This window comes from Felis catus, chromosome A1 (assembly GCF_018350175.1).
Source record: "Felis catus isolate Fca126 chromosome A1, F.catus_Fca126_mat1.0, whole genome shotgun sequence".
Lineage (NCBI taxonomy): Eukaryota > Metazoa > Chordata > Mammalia > Carnivora > Felidae > Felis > Felis catus.
The window spans coordinates 142215862-142234758 of NC_058368.1; the positions used below are offsets into that span (position 1 = coordinate 142215862).

General features: G+C 36.8%; 1 protein-coding gene across 2 annotated transcripts in view; it reads left to right on the top strand.

Annotated features, from left to right (window-relative positions):
* Positions 1 to 18897, top strand: part of SCAMP1 (secretory carrier membrane protein 1) — a 127156-nt gene that overhangs the window by 6781 nt on the left and 101478 nt on the right. The window contains exon 2 of one of the 2 annotated variants that reach the window (XM_003981088.6): positions 16558 to 16635. The exons of the other annotated variant lie outside the window; for it this stretch is intronic. Within the exon in view, the coding sequence (XP_003981137.1) occupies positions 16558 to 16635 (78 nt within the window). The remainder of the gene's footprint in view (positions 1 to 16557; positions 16636 to 18897) is intronic. 2 annotated transcript variants of the gene reach the window in all.

Sequence of the window (18897 nt, forward strand, 5' to 3'; positions counted from 1 at the left end):
AGGTGTACAGTACATAAAAGGGTCTACACTCCACTGCACAGGCCTCGCTAGTGAATAGGGTCTGTCCACAACTGCGAACTTTCCAGATCCTGGAGGCTGGTCTAGATCTCTTTAACAATTTGTTGTTAATTTTTACCAGGGTTCAAACTAGCCCTTAAAACACATCTGTAATTCATTTTGAGACCATCTTCTTCAGGTAGAGTGTCAGGGTGCTCTGGATCAGGACTGTTAAGAGATTTAGAAAACATTTTGTCTAGCTTGAGCATCTCCTATGGCTGCTAAAATTTCTCAGGCAGGTACAATGGGAGGCTGTTAGTGTGGGTGGAGTACCTTTTACAAATGCTATGTGGCAAAACTAGTATTTGAACATGATTTTATTTTGGTCTCAAGGCCTTAAGAAGTTTTTAAATTTTAATTTTTTGTTATTTTAGAGAGTGAGAGAAGAATAAGCGTAGGAGAGGGGCAGAGGGAGAGAGAATCCTTAAAAAAATTTTTTTAAATGTTTTATTTATTTTTGAGACAGAGAGACAGAGCATGAGTGGGGTAGGGGCAGAGAGAGAGGGAGACACAGAATCTGAAGCAGGCTCTAGGCTCTGGGCTGTCAGCACAAAGCCCGACATGGCGCACGAACTTATGAACCATGAGATCATGAGCTGAGCTGAAGTTGGACACCCAAGTGACTGAGCCACCCAGGCACCCTGAGGGAGAGAGAATGTTAACTGGGTCCAAACTAAATGTAGGGCCCCATCCCGTCACCATTGGATCATGATTTGAGCTGAAATCAAGAGTCGGGTGTGCAACCGACTGAGCCACCCAGTGCCCTGATACCATGACTTTAACAATAATCATAATTGAGATGGTGATGGCGAAAACTTTGAAAGTAAAATATTCTTTTGCTGATATGACCAAAGAAAATTTTTTTTTTGGAGTACAATTAATATTCAGTAGTGTTGAAATGCAGATCCAGGAAATTTTTTTAGACGATATTTTCTTAACATGAATCCCCAGAGTGATACAGTAATTAACGAAATTAGTAATGGGTTCCTAAAAATGAATCGGCAATATTCTGCTCTTGTCCAACCCGCAGGTATTGTGTTCAATTCCAAGTGCATATTTAAAGAGTGGCTTGGGGCGCCTGGGTGGCGCAGTCGGTTAAGCGTCCGACTTCAGCCAGGTCACGATCTCGCGGTCCGGGAGTTCGAGCCCCGCGTCGGGCTCTGGGCTGATGGCTCAGAGCCTGGAGCCTGTTTCCGATTCTGTGTCTCCCTCTCTCTCTGCCCCTCCCCCGCTCATGCTCTGTCTCTCTCTGTCCCAAAAATAAATAAACGTTGAAAAAAAAAAATTAAAAAAAAAAAAAAAAGAGTGGCTTGAACAAAACAGGACGTGCCTAAAGAAGTCAGAATGGCCGTGGGTCTGGAATCAAATCCTAGGAAGAATATTTAAAATTACTGAGTGGGTTTAGTCTACAGAAGGCTAAAAGGACGTGTGAGATAGGTAGTTAAAGTCTTCTATAAATTTGTTTTTGCTTCAGGAAAAAAAGTTTAAGGCCAATTGCCAGAGTTTACATGAAGGTAGATTTTTGTCTTAACATGAAGGTTTAAAAAAAATCTGTTAGAATAGCCTGACAATGCTTTTTTGGTATAGAGTTCACCAGCACTTGAAGGAATTCAGGCAGAATTTGGATGACGTATCAGAGATGCTAAGGTAGAGATTTTTGTGTTGCAAGTTTTTTCTACTTTGAGACCCTGTAATTGTTAGATTTTTGTGCTTTTATGGACCATTTTGTGATTCATAAATTCTCTTCTGTTGTAATCTATTGATGTTGGGATTGAGTCTGATCATCTAAACTAGATAGCAGGCTTTGTATTTTAGGCGGCTGCTATGCTCTGAGCCTCAGGCTCTGCTCAGAGAGCAGCCCTAAGTGGTTGCTTACATATAGATGATCATGTCCTCTGCTGTGTGGCTGTTAAAATGCTGTCCTCAGTTGACTAATCTTAATTGAAGCTACCTGGCCCAAAGAAAGCCATTTTTCTAGATGATCAGGAGCAGATAAGATTGCTTGATGCAAAATTTTGCTCCAACAGGAACAGTGATAGTTCAGTGATGTATGTTTCTCAGGAACATGCACAGAGAAAAAATCATGAAGTCATGGTGGAATAACCATGGAAAGACGTGAGGAAAGAGCCAAATTATCTTTAAAAAAATTTTTTTTAAGTTTATTCATTTATTGAGAGACAGAGAATCCCAAGCAAGCTCTACAACAGCAGCGCTCAGCCCGATGTAGGGCTCAAACTCATGAACCATGAGATCATGACCTGAGCCAAAACCGAGAGTCAGATGCTTAACCCACTGAGCCACGCAGGCACCCCGAGAGCCAAATAACCTTAATCACAAAGCACTGGAGTAGTAATTGTCTAACTAGGGCTTCTGAGGGTCATTTTCTATAATTCCTGTTTCTTAATACAGTTGCTCTTGAACTTTAAGAGATGTAGCTACATTTTGAAGAATTCCAGTCTCTGAAACTTGGCTTCCTTCTTTATGTGTGTTTAAAATAGCCTTTCCTCCCCCAGCATTTGAGATGACTTGAGTCTTTTTCTTTCAACCAGAATTGCCAAAAGATAATTGGGAAGTAACATTTTCTTGGCAAAACCATGATAGAATTAAGCCTGTATTTAGATAAAGTACAGATCTAAATGATAGAATACAGGTCTACATGATTTGATTAAACCTGTATCTAGTTTTTGGTGATAGAGTAATGAAAATCCAAATACAAGGAGATGTCATTAAATCACAAGGGAGAAATTTTCCAACTTAAGATAGGTGAGGGAAATAAAAGATGATGTGTGGAGGTTGGTTGGATTTGACTATACCAGATCTCCGTGGCACTTTTCTTCTGTTTCATTTGTTCCTACTGAGACAGCCTATATTGTCCAGTAGCTTTTGTCTTCACATTGTAGACAAGTGTTGGAGCCCCCTTCCTTGTGTAAGAACTGCCAGTAAGAATTGTGTATGAACTCTACACTACCTTGTGTATGAACCTGTATGAAGAGAGCAATCCAGTAATCTCTCTGGTATTTGGCTTTGGGTGCTTTTAAGAATTAGTAATGCCAGTTCATCATTTGATGGGAATTTGGGTAATTAGGGACCGTTTGACTGTTGTGAATAATGCTTCTGTAAACGTTTGTGCACAAGTTTTTGTTTGAACACTAGTTTTAAATTCTTTCGAGTATTTACCAGAAGTGGGGTTGCTGGGTCATATAATAATTATGTGCAATCATTTGAGGAATCGCTAGACTGTTTTCCAAATTGGCTGCCCCATTTTATATTGGAACCAGTAGCGTATGAGAGATTTGCTTTATCTCCATTCTTGTCAACACTTGTTATTATCTTTTTATGATTCTAGCCATCCTAGTGGGTTTGGAGTATCTTAGTGTGGTTTTGATTTGCATTCCTCTGATGGCTGTATGGTGTCAAGCATATTTTTATGTGCTTTTTGGCCATTTGTGTATGTTTGGAGAAATATCTATTCAGGTCCTTTGCCTATTTTTGAATTGGGTTGTCATTTTTATTATTGAATTATAAGATCTTTTTATATATTCTGGATACAAGTCTTTTATCCAAGTACAATTGACCCTGGAAGAACACATGTTTGAATTACATGGGTTCACTTACCTGTGCATTTTCAATAAATATAGTATGCTACCCTAAATGTTTTCTTGTTATAATTTTTGTAATAACGTTTTCTTTTCTCTAGCTTTAAGAATATATAATGCATATAATGCAGAAAATGTGTATCAGTTGACTATTACTAGTAGGGCTTCTGGGCAACAGTAGGCTTTTAGTTTGTGGAGTCAAAAGTTACATGCTTGGGGCTCCTAGGTGGCTCAGTCGGTTGAGCGTCCGACTTCAGCCCAGGTCATGATCTCGCGGTCTGTGAGTTCGAGCCCCGCATCGGGCTCTGTGCTGACAGCTCGGAGCCCGGAGCCTGTTTCAGATTCTGTATCTCCCTCTCTGTCTGACCCTCCCCTCTTCATGCTCTGTCTCTCTCTGTCTCAAAAATAAACATTTAAAAAAAAAAGTTATATGCTGATTTTCTATTGCCCTGGTGGCGGGGAGAGGGGGGCAGCCCCCCTAACTCCCAGTGGTGTTCACAGTCAACTCTATGTGATTTATAAATACTTTCTCCTTTTTGTCAGTTGTCTTTTTACTTTCTTGTTAATGTCCTTCAAAGCACAAAAGTTAATAAATTTTTATTAAGTCCAAATTATCTTTATTTTGTATCTTTTGTTTTGATATTATATCTAAGAATCCTTTGCCAAATCAGAGGTAATGAAGCTTTGTCTGTATGTTTTCTTCTAAGGTGTTTCTAGTTTTAGCTCTTACATTTAGGTTTGTGATTCATTTTGAGTTAATTTTTGTATATAGTGTGAGGTAAGATCGAACTCAGTTCTTTTGAATGTGGATATCCACTTGTTCCAATACCATTTGTTGAACAGACTGTTCTTTTCCCATGGAATGATCTTGGCACCCTCTTCAAAAATTTCTGTATTTTTTCTTAATCTTTGTTCTTGTAAAAGAAATATATTTTATCTAAAAAGCCCTTCTCTTTCATGCAAATGGCTCCCAAGCTGAGTATCCCTAGAGTATGTATATTAGCTTGCCTGGTTTCCATGATTGCCACGGCTAGTGTTGTAATTGCTTATGTCTGTGCTTGCATCAGTACATTTTTATAAAAATGTAATAATGGGTTTTATACTTGTTTTTAGAATGCAGTTATGAACACATTATCAATATGACTAACCTGATACTTTTCCTTAAAAGAAACTTCCATTTATTTTACAGATTATAGGTGAATTACTGAATATATTTTTGCAGATAAGCAAAAATATTAGAATCTCTTTAATAAAGCAATGAATGCATATGATAAAGTGCATTTTGTTTGAGTACTGGTGAGATCAAACTAGAAAGAAAGAATTTGGCATAGTTACTGATAACTTTGACTTGATAATAGGAGAAGAAATCAGACATTTAAATGCAAGTGATTTAGTATTAAAAGTTTGTGCTTCACAAACACAGTCAAAATAGTGCATATTGTAGAGACAATGTATACAAAAATACTGGAAGTTTCCACTTTCTCCAAGTGGCAGAGTTGGATACAAGCTATTGGTAGTTGTTTTACTGATGGGAATCTTCCAGTGGTGGTTAGAATGCTTAGGTGGTGATTTGGAATACTGGAATACGTATAGAAAGTGGTGAGATACGTATAGAAAGTGGTGAGAAATGAAAGTGGGAGGAAAAGAGCGTCAGGAATACTGGCCAGTGATGGCCAGGGGATGGTATTCTAGCACAGTTTTACCACCATTCGCAATTTTCCTGAAGGTGTTGATGCTTGTTGCAGGTTGATTAAGTCTGTCTTGTGGTTTTATTTATGGCCTAGCATGCTTAATTTTTTGGCATTTCAAATAGTCATAAATTTTAGTGAATTGCTTACAAGTTATTGGCATATTGTAAAAATGCAAATTAACGTATTCCCCAAGGTTAAAAGAAATGTATCACATATTTTTTTTTATCTGATTAAAAAAAATTTTTTAATGGAAATGTTTTTATTTGAGTCTCAGGGGAACTTAATCACCATTTATCATGGAATTTATAAGAAAACGTTTTATGAACTATATATATTACAGGCATTTCTGTGCTCCTAGCCTGGTGGTAGGGAGGTTAGAGGAAGGATTAAATGAAGTTTGCAGAGGTTTGTCTGTAATTGTAGTGAGGAGTAGGTAAAAGGGTGGCTCTGGTATCAGGCTTCTAGGTTTGCTTCTCTCCCTCCTACGTGAGTGACCTTAGGCACATTACTGAATTTTTCTGCCATTAGTATTTGTTGTTTTTTTACATTTCTTAAAGGAATTTTTCTTTTGAATCAAGGCAAAGATGGGAAGCTCTTAAAATAACAGATAAAGGAAATAATGGTGCAAGATTATCTTTGGTTACAACATATGATTATTCTTTATTTTATTCCTAAATTGCCTATATTTTCTCAGACTCTAATTTTTATTAACTTTTAAAGTTTTTAGTGTTAACAGAAATAGTAACAAAAACAAAACATACAAATTACTGGTTGTCTTACAAAGCTTAGGGATTTTAGAAGCTGTTCTAGATCACATCTTGAACTGAGGGTAATAAGGAAAGCGCATTGTATTTTTATGATGTAAGTTTTTTTAAATGTTGGAAGGTTGTGCCCTTGGTTGTTTAATGTTGACAATCGTTGGAAAGGATATCTGGTATTTAAAAAAAACCACATTAGAGTTTAATAGTTTTTAAATTTTATGATTACTTTTCAGACTCATGGGAAACTACCAGGAGATGAATCCTTGATGTCACCATTGGAATTCTGAACATCCCCCCCACCCCCAGCCCTGCCCCTCGCCCCGACCCCAGGAAATTGTTGTACGGAATTTCTGGATTTGGTGGTGCTTTGATTTTAAGTACTGACCTGGGGAGTTTAGCCACCAGGTTAACAAGAGTAGGATATTTCACCAGATTTTGTTTCACAAGAAAGTGTTCAAAGATACATTTACTCTCAGATAGAAAAACTCCTTTTAAAAGTTGACTGCTTAAGGGGTGCCTGGGTGGCTCAGTCATTTAAGCGTCTGTCTTCGGTTCAGGTCATGCATGATCTCATGGCTGGTGAGTTCAAGCCCTGCGTGGGACTCTGTGCTTACAGCTCAGAGCTTGGAGCCCTCTTTGGGTCTCTGTCTCCCTCTTTCTCTCTGCCCCTCCCTGGCTCATGCTCTTTCTCCTTCAAAAATAAACAAACATTAAAAGGTGACTGCTTATAACATGAGAAAAAAACTAAGGCCTTCTAGAATTTGTTCATAGGTCTCTGGTTGTCACGTTTAGTGGTAATTGCTCTGGTAATTGCCGTATTTAATGTGTTAAGGGAGAATGACCGAAAACCCATTAATCTGGGTGGAGAACTGGGTATGATACAACAAACTTCTGCACAAAAATATCTTGACCGTTGAGTGAAAATGGAGGGATATTTATGTGGCAAGACTCTGCTGTTTTCTGATCCCTAGAGTATCAATTCAGTGGCTTTTTCATTAGGGGTCCAAGGTGATTGAACTTGCAGGTCAGTTGACAGACATATGACCAATTATTTTCCTGTTCTTCATTATTACCCTTTTTCCTTTTGTATCTCTAGGCTTAAGTGTGTTAATGTTGGGGAACATAGCTCTATTAGCTATCCAGTTTCTCAAATATCAGAAGAACTTTTGGTGATTCAGTATAATAAGAAACTCTGGTGTCATTATGGTCCCTGATAGCTAATATCCCTGCCCCATTCCTCCTTCTTTCGTAATGAGTATTTCTCTCCAATGAGTGATGTGGTATTTAGATTTTGAAGACTTAGTTATTTATGGCTGGTTGGCAACATTTCTTCTAAGAAATACTACATTGGATTATCTTTTTAAAAAACAGCTTTGATGGGGTGCATGGGTAGCTCAGTCATTTAGTGTCTGACTTTGGCTCAGGTCATGATCTTACAGCTCCTGAGTCTGAGCCCTGCTCTGACAGCCCAGAGCCTAGAGCCTACTTCAAATTCTGTGTCGACTTCCTTCTCTGCCTCCCCTGCTTGTGACAGATATGTGTTCTGTCTCAAAAATAAATAAACATTAAAAAAAAAGCTTTGAGACGTACAGTAATTCATAATACTGCACAGTTTACCAACTTAAAGTGTATAATATAGTGATTTTTAGTATATTTGCAGTTGTGCAGTCATCACTATCAATTTTAGAAACTTCCCATCACCCCAAAAAGAAACCCTATTAGCTGTCATTCTTCATTTAGCACTCATTCCATATTTCCTCCCAACTCCTCTAGCCCTAGGCAGCCACTAATATGCTTTCTGGGCATTTCATACAAGTGGAATCATGCAATACATAGTCTTTGATGATTGACACCTTTCACATAGTGTAATGTATTCAAGGTTCGTCCATACTATAGCATGTATCAGGACTTCATGTGGTTGTATTACCAAATAACAATTTTAATTCATGGATATACATCTTATTTGTATATCATCTGATAAAAATGTGGGTTATTTCCACTTTTTGGCTCTTGGGAATAGTGCTGCTATGAATATTTGTGTACAGATTTTTGTGTGGACACATGCCTTCATTCCCTTGGATATATACCTAGGAGTGGAACTGTTAGGTCATTTATTAACTTCCACAATGGCTGTACCATTTTATATTCCCATCAGCAGATCAGTCTTTTTTTTTCCTACCCTTGCCAACACTTACCTGTCTTCTAGTTTGTAGCCATTCTAGTAGATGTGAAGTGGTATCTCATTAAATCTGCTAAGGTGTGATTGCTTCAGTTGTTGTAATATGCTAAGTACTGATCTGGGTTCATGAAATTAGTTTGGGAGTTGGTTTTAGGTTTGAGTAAGACTGTCATGACTTGTAACGATAATGAAAACCAGTTTTTAAAAGTCATGATTTATTGAATAATTCCTAGTAATTATTAAGCACTTCTTTCGATCTCTTATAAAAGATTTGCTAAATACATGTTTCAGAGTCTAGCTCAGATTTTTAATGGCTTCTTATAGTTCCTTTTCTTTTTTTTTTTTTTTAAATAATTGGGACATTTAGAAACTAGTAATTCTCTAGGTAAGTGAAATTCTCAGTATTTATTAAACTCATATGATTATAGTAGCTCTGAGACGTATCAAGTAGGAAAAAAATATATAACTCTATGAAGGTAGGGCCTCTCCTAGCCTCTAGCTTGGGACTTGTTTAATCAAGTTTCCTAGTCTAGTGTATAATATTGATTGGATTAAGCAGAGTTCTTGAAGAGTATTTTAATTAAGTTTTGCTGGAGCAATGCCATGTTTAATTCAGTCTTTTTCTTTAGAGGAGTTACTGTTTTAAACATAAATTTGTATTCTTTATTACATTTTCTTCTAAGAACTCAATCTTTGGGGTCAGATTTGAATTTGAATCCTACCATGTCACTTATTAGCTCTATGACTTTGGGCAAAAGACATTAAAGATTTGTGAGCTAGTATTCTCAGCAGTGAAAGAGAGGATACAGAAGTTAAGTCATAGGGTTGTTCTGAGAATTATATGACATAATTAAAGAGTGCACTATTGTGCTAAAATAGATGAATTCTCTTTCTTTCCTTGAATCTGTCTTTGCTTTAGCCTACCTAAGTTTCTCATAGACATGCCTGATAGAATTAAAAATGTGCATTTTCTTCTAAATGTTCTTAATATTCAAATTAGTGTGTTCTGCTATATCATGAAAAAAGGCATGAGGTAAGTGAAAAAATGTAGTAAAAGTCTATTACTATGTTATATGAAAACATTGGATTGGGAAGCTTTCTGATCAGGTCTTTTGTCATCTTTTGCAATTTTGAAAAACAGGAGAAATTTAGCTTTAGGTCTCAGTTTCTTATTTTCCCTTTGGCTGAAGCAATTGAATTTGCACAAATGGATGAAAGTGAAATTATAAGCCAGTCTTGAATACATTGTTAGGCTTCAATCAGACCTGTCTAGTGGAAATAAAAATTGTGCCACATTGTAATTTAAAATTAGCTAGGGGTGCCTGGGTGGCTCATTTGGTTAAGCATCTGACTCTTGATTTCTGCTCGAGTCATGATCTCTCGGTTCATGGGATTGAGCCCCACGTGGGGTTCTGTGCTGAAATCATGCAGTCTGCTTGGGATTCTGTCTCTCTCTCTCTCTCTCTCTCTCTCTCTCTCTCTCTCTCTCTCAAAATAAATAAACTTTAAAAAATTATCTAGTAGCCATATGGAAAAAACAGATGAAACTAATTTTAATATTTTATTTTACTCCTTATATACAAAATACCCTTTTAACACCATTACTATAAAAGTTATTAATGACCTATATTTATGTTGTTTTGTGATAAATCTTTGAAATCAGAAACGTGCTGTGTTTTACACTTCCAGCATATTTCACTTTGGATTAGTAAACATTTCAAGAGCCATGTATACTACTAATCAATAAATGTTTATACTTAAAACTTTCTCTTACACCAGATTTTATTTAAATTTGGTTAATGGCAGTAAACTGTATTTACATCGTTTTAATGGAACCCAAAATGACAGGGAACACTGATTCTACCTGTTCTCATTTTAAATCATGGAGATGTGTCAGGTTACCTCAGGTGATGGGGCTTTATTGTAAGAATTTTTGTGGGAGGGAAGGTAGCCCAACACAGTCCATCTTTGCAATTGTAATGAAATGGTCTCTGGGAGCTAAAAATGTGTTTCCTCAAATCGTCCCCCTGCCCTTCACCTCTCATCCATTAAGCAGTAAGTCATTTTCATGTGAAATCAGTATTTATAAAACAGATAAAATTGTGCTGTACTGGTTCAAGTGAAGGTTAGGGGACTGATCTCTGCTAACTTCTTTGCCCTCTTGTGCTTCTCTCATTCTTCTCTGAGGATCTTCTTGACAGTGAAAACTCCTCTAACACCAAGTCATTCCTCACCAATCAGAATAGCAGTAACAACTCTATTGGCCCTCTTTTTGCTTTGGTGACACATTAGCAACCTTGGTAATTGTCTTTCCCCTCATATTTTGTACCCGCTGCTCCCTTTTCTGGTCATCTTCTTATTAGCTTCTGTTTGTCTTTCTGCCATGACTAGTGTCAGCCTCTTCTGCTTGTAATTACCAATCATAATGTCTCCTCTTCAAGTAGCTCAAGATATAAGATCTAATTGATTAGCATTATCCAATATAGAGCCACTTCTGTTGGGGTCTACCAGACTTCCTCATGTCCAATTCTAAAAATTGTCACAGAGGCCAATTCCTCATCCTTTAACACATAGTGAAGATAACAGGGTCACTTGACACAAAGGTTGGGCAAAGAATGTCTGGTTGCTTTCCTCAGAAGGCAGCTGTAGGTGTTTTTTGGCCTATTCGTTATATATGATTTGCTATGCATTCTTAATATCTCCGTTAATCATAAACAGAAAGCTTGTTTCTTCCTTACTTATTGGTAGTGGTAATGATAACAATCTTAGCTATCAGTATTTTCCATGTACAGGAACAGTATTAAACATTTTATATATAGTAGTTCATGAGCTACAGATATGTTTTACTGATGAAGGAACTGAGTCACATTGAAATATGAATTGCCTTGTTGAAAGTTTATAGCTTTTCATTAGCAGAACTCGGATTTGAATACAGGCAGTCAGCTTTCCAGATGGTAAAGACTTAAAAATATATAGCCTAACATTTCAGAGCTGTGACTGATCAGGACAATCATCTATCAAAAATTTCCCCTATTTTACAGATAAGAAAATTGGCAGTTTAGGTGTCTTGCATAAGTTCACAGAGTCTAGTCATTGCCAGGAGTTTCTAAATCCTAGACAAGTACTCTGTTACAGAACAAGTACCTAAGATACGTGAGATTTTGAACGTTAATCTTGAAACTCAAACCTGTTAAGTGTTAGCAGATATAATAAGTGGATGCATAATATATGGTTATACAGAGTCATCCATGTAGGCTATTTTCATGTTAGACTATTTAGCTTGAGAATGGTACAAAGAATAAGCAGGATACTGAGGTTGATTCTCAAGAATCTAGCTGAAGGTGAACGTACTTTCTGCCACATTAGAATCTTCCTGAGAGGTTACGTGTGGAGTGATGGAGAACTGCCCAATTTAATGCATAGTGGATGAAATCATTCGAAATAATGAAGGTACACTACCTTAGAGGATTTGGTAAAGAAATCTGAATTAAAGATATAAAAAAGCTAATTATGCTAGTTTTGAAATCTTATTCTCATTGAAAAACATTTTTATAATGCATCTTGATTTTTAATGAAATATGGCTATGAAGTTAAATGGTGTGTGGAGGGTTTAGTAGAATAGCCTTGGCTTAACTAAATTTATGTAATTTAATATTTATGGATAGTCAGATCCAAATAGGATATTTAAATTCTAAAGAATGTCTACACTTCTTGGAAGTTAATAAAACATAGAAGTGTAGTATATTATTTTAAGTCAGTAAAAGGAGGCTCTCTCAGATTGTTTTCCTTGTTAGAAATGCAAATTCTCAGACACTATCTGAGACATCAAGGTACATTTAGAATGGGGTTCAGTAATCTGGGTTTTAACAAGCCCTCCAGGTGATTCCAGTCTGTACTGAGTTTGACAACCACTGCAGTAGAGGCAACCAAGTTAGCACTTGAAACAGTTTGATTTTGTTGTGTTGAAAAGAAAGCACATTTTCCTGCCAAAGGTTTGAAGTCATTAATAAACAATGAACTCAACCTGTGTCTTTCTTGATAAAGTTGTGGGTGTGGTAAATTTTATTTTTAGCATATATTTTCTCTCAGATATACACTAAATGCCCTTCGGGAAGTTTCTTGACCTTTTTCAAAGTCATAGCTTCTTTCTCTGAGAAATAGAATAGTACCATCCATCAGGGAGGATCATAACAAGGATTGGAAGTAATAAGTGCTAGACACGTAGAGGCTTTAAAAGATTATTCATTATTAAAACTTCAGCTCTGTTGTTCTAGTTCAGAAGACTACAACTTCTGTAACACTATCTACATTTATTAAAACTAATTTGAAAGGTTAATTAAGAATTCAGAGGTAATAGTTCTTTAGCTTCCTAAATCTTGGCAAATCTGGTACATGTTCTACTGCTTTGTCACCTAATACTTAATGTTAAGGAGAAATTCCAGACCAACTAGAAGTGAACTCAGTTAACTTGACACAATGATTTTGTTAAACTGCCAATTAACTCAGCCTGGATTTAATCTCTTCTAGAATCTAGAAGAAAACCAAGTACATTTTCATTATTGGAGTTAAAAGTAGAAAATTGGAAGAATGATTTCATTTGTCTCTTTGGAGCTAAGTTATACCTCATGTAGGATTTGTGAATTTTAGGACACTTGATAATTGGCCATGTGTATTTAGAAAATGAGAGTTGGGACTCATTGGACTCCTTGTACCTCTAGCATTGAAAGAATGACATTGATGGCATGAATGTTGGCTAAACAGGATCTATCTTTCTGACTCTATACTTACCCTGTTTTTTTTTTTTTTAATTATGTAATATTTTCCTGGTTCCAAAGTAAAAACTGTAAAACGAAGTACATTCAGCAAAGTCTGGCTTCCAAGCCTGTGGTCTCTTATCACTTTTCATCTGCTGATAATCATTCATATTAGTAGCTTTTGGCTTCTTCATCTTACTAATAAATTTTATTTACTGGGGCACCTGAGTGGTTCAGTTAGTTGAATGTCTGACTTCAGCTTGGGTCATGATCTCCCAGTTTGTGAGTTCGAGCTCCACATTGGGCTGGCTACTGTCCACGCAGAGCCTGCTTTGGATCCTCTGTCTCCCTCTCTCTCTGCCCTTCCCCTGCTTGTACTCTGTTTCTTTCTCAAAAATACAAATAAGCATTTAAATAAGTAAAATTTTACTTACTTGTTTTTTATGTAAAAAAAAGTTTAAGTTTAATTTACTTAAGTAATCACCCAACATGGCTCTCATACTCAATGACACAGAGATGAAGAGTTGCATGCTCTTCCGACTGAGCCAGCCAGGTGCCCTGGTTTTTTCATCTTGCTCAAAATTTAAGTAAACACATACACATTAATTTTTTTCTTGAAATATGAGGTAATATCTTAGTTTTACATGTTAATTTTTTTCTTTCAATAAGAGGCAACATTTTAGTTATATTGTTTTGCACTTTTTCATTCATTCCATAGCAGCATATAGATTTCCTTGTACCATTATACAGCTGTGTAATACTGAACTGCATAGTACTTTATCATGTCCATGTCCCGTAGTTGATTCAACTTTATTCTATTGGTAGACATTTAGGTTGCTTCTGGTCTTTTGCTATTACAAATAGTATTTTGCCCTTTGGAATAAATTCCTAGAAGTGAGATCATGGGTTAGAGTAAAAATGTAGATGTAATTTTGCTAGCTATTGCCAACTGTCCTTCCATTAGAGGTTGTAACAAATTCTGTACCCATTAATAATATATGAGAATTCTTATTTTCTTACACCTTTGTCATTAGAGTATGTCAGACTTGTAGATTTTTTCTACTCTGATAGGTGAAAAATGATTAGGTCAGGGTAGTTTTAATTAGTATTTTTCTTAGGAGTGAGATAAAATATTTTTACACTTAAATTTTTGAACCAGCTTCATATTTATGCACATTTTTTTTCAGAAAGTGTTTCTTGGTTATTACTGTTGATTCTATCCCGAAGCATTACTCTTTAAAAATTTTTTAAAATTCATTTTCTTTATTTTGGAGAGGCAGAGAGACAGAGCGTGAGTGGGGGAGGGGCAGAGAGAGAGGGAGACAGAATCTGAAGCAGACTCCTTCAGATGTCCTTCAGACAACTCAGAAGCTGTCATTACAGAGCCCGATGCAGGGCCTGAACCCATGAACTGTGAGATCATGATGTGAGCTGAAGTCAGACGCTCAACCGACTGAGCCACCCAGGCGCGCCTTGAAGCATTAGTCTGTAGATTATTTTTTCTCTTTGGGGGTGGTAATAATACTCAAACAGTATTACCAGGCACATATGATTAAATTAAAAAAACACCTATTTGTGGTTTTTGTATGCAAAGAAGTGACAGTCTAATTTGGGAAAAGGGAATTGTATGAAGATCATCATGATTCAGTGAAATAAATGATGATGGAGATGAATACCAAGCTCTGAGAAAGCACTAAGCGTATGTTGTACTGACTTGGGTATCAGGGATTTTATTAGTTAGCATGTGAAGTGTTTTTTTGAGTCTTTAAGGAAGAGGAGAATGCTAGGTTGACCCAACCTGGAAGAGTATTTCAACCACAGGAAGCAATGCCAAGGAAGAGTATGGTGTGGAGAATTCCCAGGTCACCAGGTTTTGTGGGTAGGGATGAGGGGAATGCATCGTGACTGCATCTGGACCATTAGGATTTGCTAAGTCTCCACTTGTTGACCCTAAACCCGTTTTTTTCAAAAAAATTTTTTTTACTTTTTTAAGTAATCCATACACCCAATGTGGGGCTCATACTCAGAACTCTGAGATCAAAAGTTGCTTGCTGCGCTGACTGAACCAGCCACTCACCCTCCTAAACCCTCTTCTGAATTAAGGTAACCACAGCAGTGCCAAACTGAAAATTTTGATTAAAATATTCATGTTTCTTTTTTCTCACTTTTTTCCCTGAAGCACACACTCTTTTTTGATAATCTTCCTGCTTCTCACATTTTTGAGTAAACTTGGGAGGACAACCCTGGGAAATAGAGTGATTTCATCCCCTCCTTCCTTTTTTATTGTTGAACAAGCATAGTTTTTTTATTTTTTGTCTGTGCCATACTTTTAATTTATCCTTACCACTTTTTGCCAAGTTCAAGGCTCCTTATGCAATATCTTGTTTGATTTGGTGGGGAGTGAAGGACCTGGCAAGAGGAAGTTCCTTCAGAGAGAATAGATGAGTCTGGCTGGAAAGGTAGTTCGGGACTAGGTTAGATGGTCAGAAGTCTTTTATCTCATTTTGAGGAATTTATATTTTGTCTTGGTGGAGAGCCTCTAAAGAATCTGAAATGGATTAGGAATAGAGGAGGGGAATGACAAGATCAGCTTTTCCTTTTTGACAGGTAACTTTGATGACTGTGTTGAGAAAGATGGATTGGAAAAAGTACAGTATAGACAAGAGAGCAGTGGTTCCCCAACCAGCGGCAAGTAGCATCATCTGGGAACTTGTTAGAAATACAGATTCTCAGGCCCCTTCTCAGAACTCTAGAGGTCGGTTGCAGCAATCTGTTTTGATTCTGATGCATGCCAAAGTTTGGAATTAGGGATGTAAAGGCCAATGAGGCTGTATTACAGTTTGCAAATGCCTTTCACATTAATTATGCAGTTGGTTTTTGTTGAGATGTTTATTATGTTTGTGTCTTAAATTCACAAGAGAAGTAGATTAACCAATATTTTGGGACTTATTTGGAAGCCTAACATGAAAAGATTTGAAAAGTTGGGATAGTGTGGTGATGTATTTGGAAAAGGAGAAACAGGATAAAGTAAACTATAGTCAAGTGAAAATATTGGAGCAGAATAAAACATGTAAATGGTGCTTAATCTTGAATGCTATAGATGTTTCCTGTACATGACATTGACTTGTAATGTGGTACTTATATCTGCAGTAGGGAAAACTGATGGAAGATAACTTTAAAAATATGGGAACTGTGGAACCTAAAGGAAGGGATAGTGGGTTTACCCAAGGTTTGCTAAGGTGCTCTTGTGCAGTCACCTCCACATAGCTATTTTCATTCTTTATATAATAGCCAGCACCTGATTTGCATCTAACCCAGTTTTTTCATTGAGAGTGTGAGGGCTGAGGGTATAAATTTCAACCTTGTTGGGATGAGAGTGAGGAAATGTGATAATCTTTTTATTTTCCTGTTAGCTTCACTGGGTGACCAGAAATACAGATGGAATAAATACTTTGTAAATATCAAAATTGTGCCTTAAAGGATAAGTAATCTTTTATTCTCCTTTGAATTTTATTCCAGGACCCATCAGTTACACAAGTGACAAGAAATGTTCCACCAGGACTTGATGAATATAATCCATTCTCGGATTCTAGAACAGTAAGACTGTCTTAATTGGACTACTTTTGAATGTTAAAATTGAAATTAAATAGGAATTATATTTCAATTATGATTTCTAGTTGATTGGTTAAACTTGTGTAAAATAAACTGTTAGTATTTTATTTATAATTTAGAAAGTTAAAAATCTTTTTAAACAGGAAGAAATATCAGTAATGGTCCTAGTGGAATACTACAAATTTTCTTTTATGTTCTGCATTGCTGATGATCCCTCTAATAAGAAAATCTTACGACAGTACTTTAAATAGGAGAGAGAAGTGTTCCTTGGTATAAATGTTGTCTTCATGGTAATGTAGGGGTGATGTTTTCTTATAAAATAAAGAAAATCTACTCTCTGGTAGACTAGAATTATCTGGAACTTTACTGGGCTTAGGAACATGTTTTTCTCCTCAAAATTTAGTCTTAATTTATGTAGGGGTATGAAAAAGAATCCATAATAAACAGAGGTTCTCCACCCTGGATGCATATGAGAAGCACCTGGGGAGGTTTATTACGCTTTTCATTAGGGCCCTACACTCTTACAGTTAGGGCACTTGTGTTTTTTGTTGTAGCTGTTATGGTGATTTTATTCTGAACCAGTTTTGAGAACTATTGAGGTAGGTTTTGTTGAGAATTCTTCCCCAGAATTTCTCTGGCAGATAATTTGTTTCCTGTATTTTGAGTCTTTAGTTTAATTCTGACACTCAAGAGGTCTCTTGTTTTAGACACTGTTGACTTTTGAAATGTTAGTCATCCTGTTGAAGATCTTGCAATTCTTCAGTTGTATGCTTGGATTTACATATAAATATAATGATTCTTACTTGATCATCTCTTCCTGATGTGTGTTTACATAGTCTGCAGAATAATTGCAGAAGATATTGCAGGTTTTACTTAGAAATATGTTTAAGATTGGGGTGCCTGTGTGGGTCAGTTGGTTAAGTGTCTGACTTGGGCTCAGGTCATGATCTCGCAGTCTGTAAGTTTGAGCCCCGTGTTGTGCTCTGTACTGACAGCTCAGAGCCTGGAGCCTGCTTCAGATTCTGTGTCTCTGTCTCTCTTTGTCTGTGCTCCTCCCCTGCTCGTGCTCTGTCTCTCTCAAAAATGAATAAACATTAAAAAAAAAAATAAGAAAAAAATACATTCAAGATGTATTATATTAACATTTTAGTTCTAGAAGAGCTTTGTACAAAGTAAAAGCATTAAAATAAGAATGAACTTTCATGTTCCACTTTATTTCAAAGCTCTCATTTAACATTGCTTATGTGCAGCAACTGCAGTCCAGCCTGGGAATACTAAAGTGTTCACTGGGTGAGTAAATTTCAGATTGAACCATTTGAGACAGCCAGTAAGTTGACCAGTTTGGACATGTAAAAATGGCAATTTAAAATGATTCAACCCTATAGTAAATTAGTGCTGTGAATGTATGTGCATTTGGTTGTAGTTGAAAGAGAAGAAGAGAGGTGGTATATTTTATTCCACCATATGTAGTCTTTTTAATATGATTTCTGGGGGGTGGAAATGGGAACAAGACTTGTTAAAATATGCTGGTAAAGAATGAAAAGAAGTTTTCATACAATTTTTTGGAAGATTTTACTAGCAAGAAGTATATTAAGCTTTTTAAAAGTAGCAGCTTTAGGGGCGCCTGGGTGGCTCAGTCGGTTGAGCGTCCGACTTCGGCTCAGGTCATGATCTCATGGTCCGTGGGTTCGAGCCCCGCGTCGGGCTCTGCTGACAGCTCAGATCCTGGAGCCTCCTTCCGATTCTGTGTCTCCCTCTGTCTCTGCCCCTCCCCTGTTCATGCTCTGTCTCTCTCTGTCTCAAAAATAAATAAACATTTAAAAAAAATTAAAAAAAAATAAAAGTAGCAGCTTTAGATTATTCATATCAGTGGTATTTGTACTCTTTACCAAGTTGCCTACTTTGTGCCATGTGTGTTATCTATATTACTGAATTCCTATAACATTCAAAATGGCTATTTTAAATTTTTTTTTCAACATTTATTTATTTTGGGGACAGAGAGAGACAGAGCATGAACGGGGGAGGGGCAGAGAGAGAGGGAGACACAGAATGAGAAACAGGCTCCAGGCTCTGAGCCATCAGCCCAGAGCGTGACGCAGGGCTCGAACTCACGGACCGCGAGATCGTGACCTGGCTGAAGTCGGACGCTTAACCGACTGCGCCACCCAGGCGCCCCGAAACTTTTTTTTTTTAAATGGTTGTGACTATTTTCCAAAACAGATTAGATGTATTTGGATAATTGATTTA